This window comes from Hemitrygon akajei, chromosome 11 (genome assembly GCF_048418815.1).
Source record: "Hemitrygon akajei chromosome 11, sHemAka1.3, whole genome shotgun sequence".
Lineage (NCBI taxonomy): Eukaryota > Metazoa > Chordata > Chondrichthyes > Myliobatiformes > Dasyatidae > Hemitrygon > Hemitrygon akajei.
The window spans coordinates 89163726-89182984 of record NC_133134.1 but is presented as its reverse complement, the minus strand read 5'-3'; the positions used below and the strand labels follow the sequence as shown (position 1 = coordinate 89182984).

Here is a 19259-nt window from a genome sequence, read left to right as displayed (position 1 = left end):
CCCTGGAATATTCAGCTGCCAATCCTTCCCCTCCTACAACCAAGTCTCGCTAATGACTACAATGGTATCACAATTCCAAGTGTTGATCCATTCCCTTTACTGCAATACTTCTTGCATTGAAATATACATAGCTCAGGGCATTAGTTGCACCATGCTCAACCTTTTGATTCTTTCCCTTTCCAAATCAACAAATTAATCAATAAACTTCAAGTCCGTGGCCTCAAAACCTCCTTTTGCGATTGGATCCTTGATTTCCTCACTTGCAGACCCCAGTCATTTCGGATTGGCAACGTCTCCAAAATGTCCATCAGCACAGGTACACATCAGATCTGTGTGCTTAGCCCCCTATTCTAAGCACTTTATACTTATGACTGTGAGGCTAAGCCTGGCTCCAATGCCATATTTAAGTGTGCTGACAACACCACTGTTGCTGGCCAAATCAACGGTGGTGACAAATCAGCTTATAGGAGGGAGATTGAAAATCTGGCTGAGTGGTGCCATAACAACAATCTTGCATTAAATGTCTGCAAGACCAAAGAGCTAGTTATTGATTTGAAGTAGAAACTAGAGGCCCATGAACCAGGCCTCATCAAGGGAATCAGAGGTGGAGAGGGTCAGACACTTCCTCAGTGTTATCATTTCAGATTATCTGTCCTGGGTCCCAACAGGTAAGTGCATTTACAAAGAAAGCACAACAGCACTTCTACTGCTTTAGAAGTTTGCAAAAATCCAGCATGACATCTAAAACTTTGACAAATGACTATAGATGTTTAGTGCATCATAGCCTGGTATGGAAATTCCAATGCCCTTGAACAAAAAATCCTACAAAAAGTCGTAGATATGACCCAGTCCATCACTGTTAAAGTCCTCCCCACCATTGAGCATATCTACAAGAAGCACTGTCGCAGGAAGGCAGCGTCCATCAGTCAGAACCCCCACACTGCTACAATCAGCAAGAAGCCTCATGCTCTTGAACCAGAGGAGATAACCTCACTTGCCCCATCATTGAACTGTTTCCACAACTTAACAAGTCACTTTCAAGGACTCTTCAGCTCAGATTCACAATATTTATTCCTTATTTATTTATTTTTATTATTTCTTTTTTCCCTTTTGTGTTTGCACAGTTTGCTGTCTTTTGTACATTGGTTGTTTGCCCATTCTGTTGGTTGCAGTTTTTCATTGATTCTATTATGTTTCTTGGATTTATTGTGTGTACCTATAAGAAAATGAATCTCAGGATCGTATATGTTGACGTATATAGAACATAGAATAATACAGCACATTACAGGCCCTTCGGCCCACATTGTTGTGCCGACCCTCAAACCCTGCCTCCCATATAACCCCCCCCACCTTAAATTCCTCCATATTGTGTGGTTTGGAGCCGCCACCAAGCAGGATAGAACCAGACTACAGTGCACAGTGAGGACTGCCGAGCACATCATTGGAGCCTCCCTGCCCTCTATTGTGGACCTGTACTCTTCCAGGTTGAAGAAGAGGGTGGGGAACATCATAAAGGACTCCTCTCATCCTGCGCACAGACTGTTTGATCTGCTTTCGTCTGGTAGGCGCTTCAGATCCCTCCAGACGAAGACTAATAGGCATTGGAGAAGTTTTTTCCCTACTGCGGTCACTTTGCTGAACAGTTAACTGCCGGTTAACTGTCGGCTAACTATTACTTGGATTGCACTACCTGTATGTATAATCTATATTTTCATTTATATTTATCATTATTATTGTTATGAGCAGAGAGACAACATCTGCCGGAAGTAAATTCCTTGTATGTGCATAGGTACTTGGCGATTAAAGTCTGATTCTGATTCTGATTCTGATACCTGTTTAGTAGTCCCCCTTGAACTTCCCTCCCCTTACCTTAAAGCCATGTCCTCTTGTACTGAGCAGTGGTGCCCTGGGGAAGAGGCGCTGGCTGTCCACTCTGTCTATTCCTCTTAATATCTTGTACACCTCTATCATGTCTCCTCTCATCCTCCTTCTCTCCAAAGAGTAAAGCCCTAGCTCCCTTAATCTCTGATCATAATCCATACTCTCTAAGCCAGGCAGCATCCTGGTAAATCTCCTCTGTACCATTTTCAATTCTTCCACATCCTTCCTATACTGAGGCGACCAGAACTGGACACAGTACTCCAAGTGTGGCCTAACTAGAGTTTTATAGAGTTGCATCATTACATCGCGACTCTTAAACTCTATCCCTCGACTTATGAAAGCTAACACCCCATAAGCTTTCTTAACTACCCCATCTACCTGTGAGGCAACTTTCAGGAATCTGTGGACATGTACCCCCAGATCCCTCTGCTCCTCCACACTACCAAGTATCCTGCCACTTACTTTGTACTCTGCCTTGGAGTTTGTCCTTCCAAAGTGTACCACTTCACACTTCTCCGGGTTGAACTCCATCTGCCACTTCTCAGCCCACTTTTGCATCCTATCAATGTCTCTCTGCAATCTTCGACAATCCTCTACACTATCTACAACACCACCAACCTTTGTGTCATCTGCAAACTTGCCAACCCACCCTTCTACCCCCACATCTAGGTCGTTAATAAAAATCACGAAAAGTAGAGGTCCCAGAACAGATCCTTGTGGGATCCTTGCACTACCCTCATCTATATGCCTGGTCACCTCCTCAAAGAACTCTATCAGGCTTGTTAGGCACGATCTGCCCTTCACAAAGCCATACTGACTGTCCCTGATCAGACCATGATTCTCAAAATGCCCATAGATCCTATCTCTAAGAATCTTTTCCAACAGCTTTCCCACCACAGGCGTAAGGCTCACTTGTCTATAATTACCTGGACTATCCCTACTACTTTTTTTGAACAAGGGGACAACATTCGCCTCCCTCAATCCTCCGGTACCATTCCCATGGACAACGAGGACATAAAGATCCTAACCAGAGGTTCAGCAATCTCTTCCCTTGCCTCGTGGAGTAGCCTGGGGAATATTCCATCAGGCCCCGGGGACTTATCCGTTCTAATGTATTTTAACAACTCCAACACCTCCTCTCCCTTAATATCAACATGCTCCAGAACATCAACCTCACTCATATTGTCCTCACCATCATCAAGTTCCCTCTCAAGTGGTGAATACTGAAGAGAAGTATTCATTAAGGACCTCGCTCACTTCCACAGCCTCCAGGCACATCTTCCCACTTTTATCTCTAATCGGTCCTACCTTCACTCCTGTCATCCTTTTGTTCTTCACATAATTGAAGAATGCCTTTGGGTTTTCCTTTACCCTACTCGCCAAGGCCTTTTCATGCCCCCTTCTTGCTCTTCTCAGCCCCTTCTTAAGCTCCTTTCTTGCTACCCTATATTCCTCAATAGACCCATCTGATCCTTGCTTCCTAAACCTCATGTATGCTGCCTTCTTCCACCTGACTAGTGTTACGTAACCCCGTAACCAGATAACTTACCAGCAAAGATAGCGGGATCAGCTGAGTCGGATGCTACTATTTTCAAACGTTTTATTCAAAAAGGGCACAAACGTATGGTTAATACAAAACATTCAGATCATATACATCGTCAAAACTCAATCCAAAACACCGGTGTAACAATAATCGATCAGAAATAAGCTCTATAGTTGTCTAGGGGTAATACTGAGTCCAATTGAAATATAAAGAGTCACTCAGAAGTTTGCAGGCTTTTCCCTTTTGGGAACCGCTGGGGTTTTCACGTTGTAGAGAGAGAGAGATGATTTAGAAAAGGATAAACACTTGCCCGTTGTCTTTGCAGAGCAAATCCTTGGAATCAGGGGAGCAGGCTTCCCCGTTGTTAGTTAAAAACAGTCTTTCGTTGGTTCTAGCCACAGATTCAACATTTGGAATCTAACGCACGTGGCTTCCTTCAAAATGGCTTCCCGCTCCCACGGGAATCAGTATCGTGCTTCCTTGGTGCGTCTTTGGTGCGTCTGAGGGTTCCCCCCCCAGACCCTCCTTTATACTTCTTCACGGGATCGCAGGTGTCAATCAAGGTTGCAGGTAATGCGATCTCTCTCTCAACCAGCCCACTTTGCCCGAGGGCTTTTCACGTGGTCTCCATGAGACAATAGTCAATGTCGCCTTTATTCTGCTTCTTGGGAGAATGTGGTCTTCCGCACGTCTCCCTCTCTCTCTCTCCCATTTTCCTGTGTCTATTCAGCACGTCTCTTTCTCTCTTGGGTCAGTTGACCCCCCCCCCCCCCCTCGACTAGGGCTCTTGCGATTCTCGCAAAGGAGGGGGCCGAGGGCATAACACTAGATTTTCCACTTCACTTGTCACCCATGGTTCCTTCACCCTACCATTCTTTATCTTCCTCACCGGGACAAATTTATCCCTAACATCCTGCAAGATATCCCTAAACATCAACCACATGTTCATAGTACATTTCCCTGCAAAAACATCATCCCAATTCACACCCGCAAGTTCTAGCCTTATAGCCTCATAATTTGCCCTGCCCTAATTAAAAATGTTCCTGTCTTCTCTGATTTTATCCTTTTCCATGATAATGCTAAAGACCAGGGAGCGGTGGTCACTATCCCCCAGATGCTCACCCACTAACGGATCTGTGACCTGACCCGGTTCATTACCTAATACTAGATCTAGTATGGCATTCCTCCAGTCGGCCTGTCAACATACTGTGACAAGAATCCATCCTGGACACAATTAACAAACTCTGCCCCATCTAAACCCTTGGAACTAATCAGGTGCCAATCAATATTAAGGAAGTTAAAGTCACCCATGATAACAACCCTGTTATTTTTGCACCTTTCCAAAATCTGCCTCCCAATCTGCTCCTCGGTATCTCTGCAGCTACCAGGGGGCCCATAGAATACCCCCAGTAGAGTAACTGCTCCCTTCCTGTTCCTGACTTCCACCCATACTGACTCAAAAGAAGATCCTGCTACTTTACCCACCCTTTCTGCAGCTGTAATAGTATCCCTGACCAGTAATGCCACCCCTCCTCCCCTTCCCCCCCCCCCCCCATCCCTTTTAAAGCACTGAAATCCAGGAATATTGAGAATCCATTCCTGCCCTGGTGCCAGCCAAGTCTCCGTAATGGCCTCTACATCATAATTCCATGTATGCATCCAAGCTCTCAGTTCATCACCTTTGTTCCTGATGCTTCTTGCATTGAAGTACACACACTTTAGCCCTTCTACCTTACTACCTTTATACCCTTTATTCTGCTGCTCCTTCCTCAAAGCCTCTCTATATGTTAGATCTGGCTTTACTCCATGCACTTCTTTCACTGCTCTATCGTTCTGGATCCCATCCCCCTTGCAAATTAGTTTAAACCCTCCCGAACCATGCTAGCAAACCTGCCAGCAAGGATATTGCTCCCCCTTGAGTTCAGGGGGAAACCATCCAATCTGTACAGGTCCCACCTTCCCTAGAAGAGATCCCAATGGTCCAAAAATCTAAAACCCTGCCCCCTGCACCATTATGTACTTCGATAATGTAGCCTCTGTGCCCCCAGTTGACCCCCGTTCGCCTAGGGTAAACCGCCATCGCCCCGCCAGTAGTGCAATACTTCTGTGCAAATACGGTGTAATGCCCCCCCCCCCCAGTACACGCTCACAAGCCAAATACCAGACAATACCCAAAAGAGAGTAAATAATTGCAACTTTATATTGATTTCTTAGTGATGGGTTAGTAGAAACAGATAACCTAAAGGCGCCAAAGTAATAATCAGATTGTCAGTTTGTGCACATATTTTAATACGTTGGAGCTCACGCCTCCAGTTCCCTTCCACAAAGTCCTTCCGAGCCTTCAGCCACTGTCTGAACCGCCAACATCCAGTATCCATTGCTCTGGAACTGCTGCCCACTCCACACATGTCTGTCCTCCTCGCTTTCCTCCCGAAAAAGACCACGAACTCCCGCTCAGCTTACCCAGACAAGATAGCATAACAATTCTCCATTGGTTAGTTTTCCCCTTATCAATACCCAAAACCCAAACCTATGAGACACAGGATCCCATTACAGAATTACAGAGAAGCCATTTCATTATAAAATGCAGAGAAGCCATTTTGTTAGCCTGAACAGTTAACACCACTGTAACTGGTACTGAAAACCCTACAATAATAAATTTAGAAACACAGAAACATAGAAAACCTACAACACAATACAGGCCTTTGGCCCACAATGCTTTGCCAAACATGTACTTACTCTAGAAATTACCTGGGGTGACCCATAACCCTCTATTATTCTAAGCTCCATGTACCTATCCAGGACTCTCTTAAAAGACCCTATTGTATTCACCTCCACCACCATTGCCGGCAGCCCATTCTATGCACTCACCACTCTCTGTGTAAAAAAACTTACCCCTGACATCTCCTCTGTACCTACTTCCAAGCACCTTAAAACTGTGCCCTCTCGAGCTAGTCATCTCAGCCCTGGGAAAATGCCTCTGGCTATCCACACGATCAGTGCCTCTCATCATCTTATACACCTCTATCAGGTCACCTCTCGTCCTCCTCCCCCTCCCCCCCCCCCCCCCCGTCACTCCAAGGAGAAAAGGAACACTTAACCTGTTCGCATAAGGCATGCACCCCAATTCAGGCAACGTCCTTGTAAATCTCCTCTGCTCCCTTTTTATAGTTTCCACATCCTTCCTGTAGTGAGGTGACCTGAACTGAGCACAGTACACCAAGTGGGGTCTGACCAGGGTTCTATATAGCTGTAACATAACCTCTTGTCTCTTGAACAATCCCATGGTTGATGAAGGCCAATGCACCAAATGCCTTCTTAACCAGATAAAGTAGTCAACCTGCGCAGCAGCTTTGAGTGTCCTGTGGACTCAGACCACAAGATCCCTCTGATCCTCCACACTGCCAAGAGTCTTACCATTAAAACTATATTCTGCCAACATATTTGACCTACCAAAATGAGCCACTTCACACTTATCTGGGTTGAACCTTTGACAGCCCTCCACACTATCCACAACACCCCCAACCTTTGTGTCATCAGCAAATTTACTAACCCAATCCACCACTTCCTCATCCAGGTCATTTATAAAAATGACAAAAAGAAGGGGTCCCAGAACAGATCCTTGAGGCACACCGCTGGTCACCGACCTCCATGCAACTGACCCGTTGGCAACCACTCTTTGCCTTCTGTGGACAAGCCAATTCTAGATCCACAAAGCAATGTCCCCTTGGATCCCATGCCTCCTTACTTTCTCAATAAGCCTTGCATGGGGTACCTTATCAAATGCCTTGCTGAAATGCATATACACTACATCTACTGTTCTTCCTTCATCAATGTGTGTTTAGTCACATCCTCAAAAAATTCATTCAGGCTTGTAAGGCACGACCTGCCTTTGACAAAGCCATGCTACCTATTCCTAATCATATTATGCCTCTCCAAATGTTCATAAATCCTGCCTCTCAGGATCTTCTCCATCAGCTTACCAACCACTGATGTAAGACTCACTGGTCTATAATTTCCTGGGCTCTTTCTACTCCCTTTCTTGAATAAGGGAACAACATGTGCAACCCCCCCAATCCTCCAGAACCTCTCCCGTCCCCATTGATCATGCAAAGGTTATTGCCAGAGGCTCAGTAATCTCTTCCCTCATCTCCCACAGTAGCCTGGTGTATATCTCGTCCGGTCCCAGTGTCTTATCCATCTTGATGCTTTCTAAAAGCTCCAGCACATCCTCTTTCTTATTGGCTGTATGCTCAAACTTTTCAGTCTGCTGTAAGTCATTTTCTTTGAACGTTTCCTACTCCCCAACCCTGAGTTTCCATTTCTATAATCAACCACGCTTCTTTTCACAGTACTTTGGTATACAACTGCAGAAAAAACATCACAGGGCCTTTTACCACTTATCTGAACACTGTCACAAGAATGCAGCATCCATTATCAGGGACACCCTCTAATCCAGGCTATACTTTTCTAGCTTCTGCCTTCAGAAAGGAGGTTCAGAAGCCTTGGGTCTCACACAACTAGCCTCAGGATCCTGAACCAGCATGGATAACTTCACTCACCTCAACTCTGAATTGATTCCACAACCTACAAACTCACTTTCTTTCTTTTTAAATCTTTTTATTAATTTTAAGAAAAACATAAGTGAAATATGAATACAAAACGTTTGAGAGTACATAATTAATAGTTTAAATAGACAATCAGATATGTAATAATCAATATATAAGGCCTCCCAAACTCATAGTATTAATGTAAAAGAATCGAAAAAGAGAAAAAAAAACCCCAAAAAAAACTAAAAGAAAACTTTTAAAAAAAACTAACCAACATGGGCAATTGCATAATGTTAAATACATACAGTAGTGCCGATAACTCCGAACCTCCATCCAAATAATTAAGGATAATAACAGTAAGGTTTAGGATCAGACCATTTAACTCATATGAAAATGTTGAATAAATGGTCTCCAAGTTTCCTCAAATTTAACTGAAGAATCAAAAACCACGCTTCTAATTTTTTCTAAACTCAAACAAGAAATAGTTTGAGAAAACCACTGAAATACAGTTGGAGGGTTAATTTCTTTCCAATTCAGTAAAATAGATCTTCTAGCCATTAATGTAACAAATGCAATCATTCGTTGAGATGAAGCGGATAGACGATTATTATCTATCATTGGTAAACCAAAAATTGCAGTAAAAGGATGCGGTTGGAAATTGATATTTAAAACTCTTGAAATAATATTAAAAGTATCTTTCCAATAATTTTGTAAACAAGGACAAGACCAAAACATATGAGTCAATGAAGCAACGTCAGAATGACATCTGTCACAGGTTGAATTAACATAAGAATAAAATCGAGCAAGTTTATCTTTAGACATGTGAGCTCTATGTACAACCTTAAATTGTATTAGGGCATGTTTAGCACAAATAGAGGACAAATTTACCAATGATAAAATTTTTTCCCATTGCTCAGTAGATATAGGACAATGCAATTCTTCTTGCCATTCCTTCTTAATTTTTTCTGATACATCTGGCTGTACACTCATAATCATATTATAAATGATAGCTACTAAACCCTTTTGACAAGGATTGAGGGCTAAAATTCTTTCTGTAATGTCCAATGGACATTCTTTCGAAAAAGACTTTAATTCATTATACAGAAAATTTCTGACTTGCAAATATCTAAAAAAAATGGGTTTTAGGTAAATTATATTTATTGGATAGCTGTTCAAAGGATATAATGTTATCATCCAAAAACAGATCACGAAAACATGTTATACCTTTAGTTTTCCATAAAAGAAAAGCTTGATCTATAGATGAAGGCCGAAAGAAGTAGTTAGATATTATAAGACATGACAGCATAAACTTATTCAAGCCAAAAAATTTACGAAATTGAAACCAAATTCGTAATGTATACTTGACTATGGGATTAGTTATCTGTTTATTCATTTTGAATAACGAAAAAGGAAGTGAAGATCCTAAGATTGAGATCAGTGAAAAATCTTGCACAGATTTACATTCCAAATTTACCCATTGTGGGCAAGCAGCTGTAGTCGATTCTTGTGTCCAGAATATTAAATACCGTATATTAACTGCCCAATAGTAAAATCTTAAGTTTGGTAGAGCCAAGCCGCCCTCCTTCTTAGGCTTCTGTAAATATTTTTTGCCTAGTCTAGGATTTTTGTTCTGCCACAAATAAGAAGATATTTTAGAGTCAACCATATCAAAAAAAGATTTAGGAATAAAAATTGGTAATGCTTGAAATAAATATAAAAATTTAGGTAGTATCATCATCTTAATGGCATTAACTCTGCCTACCAAAGACAAAGATAGTGGAGACCACCTATTAGCAAGTTGCTTAATTTGATCGATTAAAGGTAGAAAATTAATTTTAAATAAATCTTTATGTTTTTTAGTAATTTTAATACCTAAATAAGTAAAATAATCTGTAACAATTCTATATGGTACATGATTATAAATTGGAACATGCATATTTAATGGAAATAGTTCACTTATTAAAATTCAATTTATAACCAGAAAAGTTACTAAATTGAGCGAGCAAAGAAGAAATAGCAGGAATAGATCTTTCAGGGTCAGATATATATAATAACAAGTCAACCGCATATAATGATACCTTATACGTCGTCTCCCCACGGATAATACCGAAAATATTGGGTGATTCACGAATAGCTATAGCCAAGGGTTCTAAAGCAATGTCAAATAATAAAGGACTTAAAGGACAACCTTGCCTTGTATCACGAAATAGCTGAAAAAAAGGGGATCTTTGATTATTGGTAAAAACCGAAGCTAAGGGTTTATGGTATATTAATTTAGTCCATGATATAAATTTTGAACTAAAATTAAAATGTTGCATTGTATTAAATAAATATGGCCATTTGACTCTATCAAATGCTTTTTCGGCATCTAAAGAAATGACACATTCTGGTATTTTAGATGAAGAGGTATAAATAATATTAATTAATTTTCTAATGTTAAAAGATGAATAGCGATTTTTAATAAATCCAGTCTGATCTTCAGAAATAATTCGAGGTAATATATTTTCTAATCTAATAGCCAAAATTTTACTAAGAATCTTAAAATCCGTACTCAACAAGGATATAGGCCGATAGGATGCGCATTCAGTAGGGTCTTTATCTTTTTTAAGAATTAAAGAAATAGAAGCTTCATAAAAAGATTGTGGTAGTTTGCCTATACTTAATGCATCTTTAAAAATTTTACAAAGCCAAGGAGAAAGTATGGAAGAAAAAGATTTTAAAAATTCTGTAGAAAAACCATCTGGACCAGAAGCTTTACCCGAATTCATTGAAAAAATAGCCTTTTCTATTTCAGACTCCGTAATAGGTGTATCCAAAAATACACTATCCTCAACAGTTACTTTTGGAATATTCAATTTCCTTAAAAATTCATTTATTATAGAAGAGTCCTTAGTACATTCTGATTGATATAAGGAATTATAAAAATCTTGAAAGGCTTTATTTATCTCTTTGTGATCGATCGTCAAAGTACCATCTTGTTTACGAATCCTAGTAATCTGTCGTTTATCCGCAGCAATTTTCAATTGGTTAGCTAGTAATTTACCAGACTTATCTCCATATATATAGAATTGGGCTTTTGATTTAATTAACTGACTTTCAATCGAGGAGGATAATAGTAAGCTATGCTCCATTTGAAGTTCCACTCTTTCTTTATAAAGTTCTTTGCTAGGGGTCATTGAATAAATCTTGTCAATTGTTTTGATTTTATCAACTAGTGTTAATATTTTAGAATTAGTTCATTTCCTAACTCCAGCAGAATATGAAATAATCTGTCCACGAATATATGCCTTAAAAGTATCCCACAAAGTTCCACTAGAGATCTCTGCTGTAAAATTTGTTGAGAAAAACAAATCAATTTGCTGTTTAATAAAGTTGACAAAGTCAGAATCCTGCAATAAAACAGGATTAAACCTCCAACCTTTAGTATTAATATATGAATCCGTCATCTTAATAGATAACTTCAAAGGTGCATGATCAGATATGGTAATAGAGTCATATTTACAATCCATAACATCTGTAAGTAAATGGTGATCAATGAAAAAGTAATCAATTCTTGAGTAATTATGGTAAACATGGGAAAAGTATGAAAACTCTTTGTCATTAGGGTGTAAAAAACGCCAAATTTCACAAATAGCTGAATCAATCATAAAAGAGTTAATGAGAGAAGCCGATTTATTCGGAAGAGTTTGGGTGGGCTTGGATCTATCCATCAAAGGGTTTAAACAACAGTTAAAATCCCCACCCATTATCAATCTATATTGATTCAAATTAGAAAAGGATGTAAATAAACATTTAAAAAATTCAGGACAATCAGTATTTGGAGCATAAACATTAACTAAAACAACTTTTTGATTAAAAAGTAGACCAGTAATAAGCAAAAATCTACCTTGCGGATCTGAAATTGTTTCATGATGTATAAAAGAAGTTGATGAATCTATAAAAATGGAAACACCTCTTACTTTGGCTTGCGAATTTGAGTGATACTGTTGGCCCTTCCAAAACCTAAACAACCGTTGACTATCCACCTTCCTTACATGAGTCTCTTGTACAAAAATAACATTAGCATTCATTCTATGGAATACTTTGAATGTTTTTTTCCGTTTGATTGGATGATTTAAACCATTAGTATTCCAAGAAACAAAGTTAATAGTCCTATCCATATTGACAATATTTATTACAATTAACACATAAGTTTGAAAAAAAAGTGAACTCATGAACCCAGAAGAAGGAAGTAAGTTCAAGGAGAAACCGGAAGTCACGGCACTGCGACCATTTTTGTAGTTTCATATAAGCCCATGAAATAAAACTAAGCAGAAAGCAAGCAAAAAGAAAAGAAAAAAGAAAAATCCCCCTCCCTCCACCCTCAAAACCCCAGGAAAAAAGCCAAAAAGAGGCAAGCAAGCAATCTAATACTAAAATTACCCCCGTGTCTCAAGACGGCAACTCAGACACAACAAAGTTAAAAAAAAATACAAACAACCCACATTATAAGAGAGGGTTGGTGTAACAAAAGTTAAAATATAAAATTAGTATTATAAATGTATATAAACAAAAGGGTTAAAAAAGAATTAAAACGATAAAACCCATAAATGACTAATACTGGATTGGTATTTTAAATGAAAGTTTAAAACTTTCAAACACATCAAAACAGATATGATGTTCCAAGCACTAAAGTCTGTCTGGAAGAAGAAACGACATTTTATTTTTATTTTAAATCTTAATATTTAAATGTTAAGAGTATAAAAAAGCGTATATCAGCTTAAAAAGAAAAGCAAAAAGGAAAAAAAAACCCTAATAAGTTATTTTCAACGCTAATAGATTAATAATATGGAAAAATAATAAAGTCAAAATAAACCCAGCAAAAAGAGCTTTAACCGTATATAAGAAATACATGTAAGCCATACCCAAAAAAAAACCCAAACATCATTCTGTAACAGATCCAAATCTATAGGCTAAATTACATTAGTCAGCCCGATAGAATGTCATTGTTCCAGGAAACTTTTAGCATCCGCTGGAGATTTAAACAGCCGAAAAGTTCCGTCCTCAAGAGTGACTCTCAAGTGTGCTGGAAATAACAGCGCTTGCTTGCAGCCTTTCTGGTGAAATTTCGACATAACCGATCTAAAAGCCATTCTTGCCCTTAAGACTTCAGGGCTATAATCTTCCAGAATGCGAAATTTAAACTCTTGATAGCTGATCATACCCTTTTTTCGAGCCGCCGGAATCAAACGTTCTTTGGTATGAGGGTAATGGATCCGAAGAATTACATGTCGTGGTTTCAAACTTGAATCCGACCGAAAACGGGAGACACGGTGTGCCCAATCAATTACCGGGAGAGAGTCCAGTACCTCTGGACCCAAGACATCCATTAGAAATTTAGAGAAGGAAACGGTAAGATCACCGCTCTCACATTTTTCCGGAATCCCAATTAATCGAAGATTTTGACTTCGAGAGCGATTTTCCAAATCAGTAATTTTAACTTTATAACGATCCATCTGTTGAGAAGTCGAAGTTTGCTCTTCTTGTATTTTTTCAATTATACGATCTTTCTTGCGAGCGGCTTCTTCAAGAGCCAAAATACTTGCTTGTTGTTTTTGTGATTCCAGTGAAAGTGTCTGGAGCTTTTCTTCAACCAGTTTCAAACGCTCATCAAACCGAAAAAGCTTTACGGTTATTTTTCTCTCCAGTTCTTCAAATTTGTCTTCTATAAGCTTCACAATTGTTTCTAAAGTTATCGGTTCTTTTGTCTGTTTCGATTCTTTTGCTCTAGACATTTCAGCAAGTTGAGAGTAATTCAAATAGTTAAAAAGAAAAATTCTGTATGTTTAGACCCCTTTAGAATAAATATAAGAAGATCCTTTAAGGGGTGTTTGTAGGTTAAAAAGACGTAAAAGGTTTGGAGCAAAGCCTAGAAGCGGTTTACTCCATGAGCGCCATCTTGAGACTCCCCTACAAACTCACTTTCAAGGATACTACAATTCTCAGTTTTTTTTTGTAATTTGTCTTCTTCTATATTGGTTGTTTGTCAATCTTTGTGTAGTTCTTCTGTTATTGTATTCTTTGTTCCAATGGAAATGTCTTCAAAAATGAATCTCAGTGCAGCATATCATGCCATATATATGCTTTGATAATAAAGTTACTTTCAGGTTTTTGAACTTTGAACTCCCTCAGACCTATATTGCCCTTCGAGGTGGAACAACAATTTGATTTCAATTTCTGTTCAGTGCTCAGGATGTGATATTACAATGAAGAGCACAGATACCTTGACTGGGCAAGCACTTCACAGAATACTTCTGGTCTAGGGTGTCCTTGAGTTTACAGCATGAGATTCTCCATCCTACCCTGGCCTTTGACTTCCTTTGAAGCCCAAAATTAGTTGAGGAACAATGCCTTGATTTCCCTCAAGGCCTCAGGACATTATTTTAATTCAACATTAACAGATAACCAGTCTCAATTGACCATTGATGTACCACTGCATTAACTCAGACATTTCTTGCCTCAGATGTCACATACTATGCTTTAATACTTCCAGCTCAATGTCTTTATTCAAAGCTTTCAAAGCTTTATTTTATATGTGTATGTTGAAGCACACAGTGAAATGCATCATTTGTGTAAAATCAAATTGGCAAGAATTGTGCTGGGGGCAACCTGGAAGTATCAGGACACGTCAGGTGCCAGCATAGCATGCCTACAACTTAGTAACCCTAACCATATGTGTTTGAAAAGTGGGAGTAAACCCGCATGGTCACGGGGAGAACATACCGTAGATTCCGGACTACAGAGCGCACCTGATTAAAAGCCGCTGGCTCTAATTTTAGAAATAAAATCAATTTTTAATTGTAAAGGCCGCACCGGATTTTAGGCCGCACCGCTACTTTTAAATATACATACGTATCGGTAACACAAATTACATTGCATATACTTTTTTACTGAACAGCACGAACAACATTCCAATATCTCCTAGCGACTGGTAAAAATATATATACTGCAGCCTACCAGGAAAAGTTATTGATCGCCTTTAACTTAAAAGCAGCGTTTTCGCTCGGGTCTGACGCGCTCGGGTCTGATGAGCTCGCGTAACGCGATCGGGTCTAATCGGGTCTGATGCGCTCGGGTCTGACGCGCTCGGGTCTGATGCGCTCGCGTAACGCGATCGGGTCTAATCGGGTCTGATGCGCTCGGGTCTGACGCGCTCGGGTCTGATGCGCTCGCGTAATGCCCCCACCTTCCCGTATATATCCCACAAGACGCGGCGAAACCGGGTGTGACGTCATAGCATCCCGGGATGTAGTACAGAAAACAAATATAGTTAAAACACTTCTAACTTTAACTAACAAATGAATTACTAAGCGAAAATATTATAAACTAAGTAACTGCCATAAAGGCAGCACAATGCTTTTCTTCGAGTGTTTTCCATGGTGATGAGGGTGAGTACAAATGACTGATTTACAATAATTTAATTGTGAAAGTGCGCTTGATTTATCGTACAATTTCATTGGACCTCTGTGAACTACTTATCAATTTTATTGGTCTACTGTTACGAGGCAAAATGTTTACGAGGCGGCATGAAAAAAAACCATGTATTAGCCGCTCTGGATTAAAGGCCGCAGAGTTCAAAGCTGTTCAAAATGTGGGGAAAAAGTAGCGGCTTATAATCCGGAATCTACGGTACTAACTCCTTACAGACAGCAGCAGGAATTGAACCCCAATTGCAGATTGCTGGCGCTGTAAAGCAGTTATGCCTCTACTTATTTGTCTTACTTATCTAAATTCACCAACCAGATCAGCTATAATTACACAGGTAGCAGCAGTAAACTTGGTCTGTACCTTATTTCTACCCCTGCAAATGAAAACACTTTTTGTTACCCATTTTTCCAGTTTCCCTGAAGGCTCATGACCTGAATCATTAATTCGTGTCTCCACAGATCCTGTCCAACCTTTTGAATTTTATTTTCTTTGCTATATGAGACCTTGGGTCAGATTTAAAACAGTGTCTTCTCAAAAAAGTATGCATGTTCAGCTCTCACAGCACATGCCATGTGTAATCTTTATTTCACACATAGATGAATAATTTCAGATTTTATCCTTAATACTTGAAAGGGTTATCTCCTGCATTCTTCCTGTTACAACATTCAGTGCCGAAGTGAAACAATTTAGGAAGTGGACTTTAAGACAAAGTATTAAATAAAATTCCTGTATCCCAAAGAAAATGTATCTTTAACTACAAGACCAAAGATGGTTCTATGCCTTTACTTGTTGAAGTTTAGAAGAATGAGGGAATCTCATTGAAGCTGTCTCATCAAATATTGAAAGGCCTAGATAGAATGGACGTAGAGAGGTTGTTTCTTATAATAGAGGTGTAAGACTAGAGCATACAGCCTCAGAACAGAAGGATGACCCTTTAGAACAGAGTTGAGGAAGAATTTCTTTAGCCAGAAGATAGAGTTTAATGGGTTCTTGATTGAGTGTCAAAGGTGATGGGAGGGAAGGCAGGAGAATGGGTTTGAGAGAGATAATGGAATGGCGGAGCAGACTCAATGGACCAAATAGTCTAATTCTACTCCTGTGTCTGATGGTCAAAGAGCATTGATTTACTTGCAAAAATCCAGTAGCCAATGGATGAATCTGATCTTGCATATTGAACTCGAGTCTCAACTTTTGTAAGACTGTAAATCTAATTGTATGTTAACTAATTCATTCTTTTGAAATTTGTCTTTTGTTCTTGCAGAGCATGCTGAAAATATTGGTGATGGGAAGAATGACGATTTTAAAGAGGGTGAACAGAAAAGAATCCTCAGCCTCCTTGAAAATTTCTGAGTTGAGAGAGTATCATTAAGGTCTGCAGCTGCTGGAGATGCTTGAAGAGATGTTGTCTTAGCCTTCAGTCTGAAGTGGTCCAGTGCACGCTCTGATCTGCATTGTAATTTGAACACTTACGGTGGAATTGATTTGAACAGACTTGTGAGAGAAGCCATTTCCCAATAAGGATGATGCTGATGAAGCAGCATGTTATTTCATTGACTAAAGATCACCATACGTGATGATAATTACAATTAAATGACACTCAGCTGTATTTTTGAAGTTGCAAGCCCCTCTGACCTGCTTCAAATACTTGTCATTACCAAAACCAAATTAATTTTATCCAAGTATTGTCCAATGTTGTAGAATATATAATAAGACAAATGCAATTTGTAGAAAGCAGTTGGCATTTATTCACAAACAAGTCCCCTGTGTACTAATTGAAAATGTGTCTGGTTTGCATCTTTAAATATGTTGGCTGTGATGTACATCTGCTTGTTCTACTTTCCACCTCCAAAGCAGGTAAATTTTCAAAGCTGCAGTTCCATCTTGCATTTTAGTGAAGTGTATGTTGGTCGTTTAAATATAAAGGTTGCTTTTATATTAACATGTGGAAATACTCTGTTCCTTCTGTTCACCCAGTGAAATTTTCTGTTTATACATTCTCAATCGTAAGTTTGACATGAATGTCTTTTTTCAGCTTGTCACTGTTAGAAATACAAAGTAAATATGGATCTATAAGCATTTAAGAGGAGAAACTTTACCCAAGTTATTAACCTTTTTCTAAATTTGAAGAAGTCCCAAATGATAGTTCTCATTTTTTTTTTACTTTTAATTTCCAGTATTCAGCTTTTCCCCTTTAAGTGTTACTGGCAATAAATTGAAGTTACTAAATCACTACATCGTCAACATTCAATATTAGTTACCACAACTAGATGGAATTCTAGCATTGTACCTTCAAAGTATGTATGTGTCACCATACACTTACTGAGATTCATTCACTACTCACAGTAAGTACAAAGAAACACATTAGAATCAGTGAACTGCACACAAAGACTGACAATCAGTGTGCAAAGGACTACCAATTGTGCAGAAACAAAAACACTAATATAAATAAATAGACATTGCACACACACATATACACTGCCTGTAAAAAGTATTCACCTTCCTTGGAAATTTTCATGTTTTATTGTTTTACAACATTGAATCACAGTGGATTTAATTTAGCTTTTTTGACACTGATCAGCAGAAAAGACTGTTTTTGTGTCAAAGTGAAAGCAAATTTTTACAAATTAGGCTAAATTTATTTATAAGCACAAAGTAATTGATTGCATAATTTCTCACCCCCCTCATTATTTAGTAGGTGTACTTTGGTACCAATTACAGCCTTGAGTCTGCGTGGATAGGTCTCTTATCAGCTTTGCACGTCTGGACTTTGCACTTTTTTCCTATTCTTCTTTACAAAACTGCTCAAGCTCTGTTAGATTGCATGGGGATCATGAGTGAACAGCCCTTCTCAAGTCCAGCCACAAATACTCAATGGGATTGAGGTCTGGACTCTGACTTGACCACTTCAGGACATTAACTTTGTTGTTTTAAGCCATTCCTGTATAGCTTTGGCTTTATGCTTGGGGTCCTCGTCTTGCTGGAAAAGAAATCTTCTCCTAAGTCGTCATTCTCTTGCAGACTGCATCAGGTCTTCCTCCAGGATTTCCCTGTATTTTGTTGCATTCATTTTACCCTCTAACTTCACAGGCCTTTCAGCACCTGCTACAGTGAAGCATCCCCACAGCATGATGCGGCCACCACCATGCTTCACAGTAGGTATAGTGTGTTTTTGATAAAATGCGATGTTTGGTTTACAAGAAACATAACATTTTGTCTGATGGCCAAAATACTCAATTTTGATTTCATCGAACTGTAGAACCACCTTCCAGCTGACTTCAGAGTCTCCCACCTGCCTTCTGGCAAACTAGCCGAGATTTCATGTGAGTTCTTTTCAACAGTTGTATGAACCTCCCATGTCAGCCACTGAAGCTTGTAACTCCTACAGAATTGTTGTAGGTCTCGTGGTGGCCTCCCTCACGAGTCCCCTACTTACATGGTCACCCAGTTGGTGACAGATTTACAGCTGTGCCATATTCTTTCCATTTCTTGATGATTGATTTAACCATATGCCAATGGATATTCAGTGACTTGAAAATTTTCATTTATCCATCTCCTGTCTTGTGCTTTTCAATAATCTTTTTGTGGAGTAACTTGGAGTGTTCTTTTGTCTCTATGGTGTAGTTTTTGCCAGGATACTAACTCATCAGCAGTTGGACCTTCCAGATCCAGGTGTATTTTTACCACAATCAATTGAACCACCTTGACTGCACACAGGTCACAAGATCACAAGACAAAGGAGCAGAAGTAGGCCATTCGGCCTGTCGAGTCTGCTTCGCCACTCCACCATGAACTAAACTATTCTCCTATCTAGTTCCAAT

The 19259-nt window shown here is 39.4% G+C and overlaps 1 protein-coding gene across 1 annotated transcript in view; it reads left to right on the top strand.

Annotated features, from left to right (window-relative positions):
• ctnnbl1 (catenin, beta like 1) overlaps positions 1 to 17380 on the top strand; it is a 303435-nt gene extending 286055 nt beyond the window's left edge. The window contains exon 16 of the mRNA XM_073061344.1: positions 16703 to 17380. Within this exon, the coding sequence (XP_072917445.1) occupies positions 16703 to 16791 (89 nt within the window). The 3' untranslated portion in view covers positions 16792 to 17380. The remainder of the gene's footprint in view (positions 1 to 16702) is intronic.
• The last annotated feature ends 1879 nt before the right edge of the window (positions 17381 to 19259 follow it).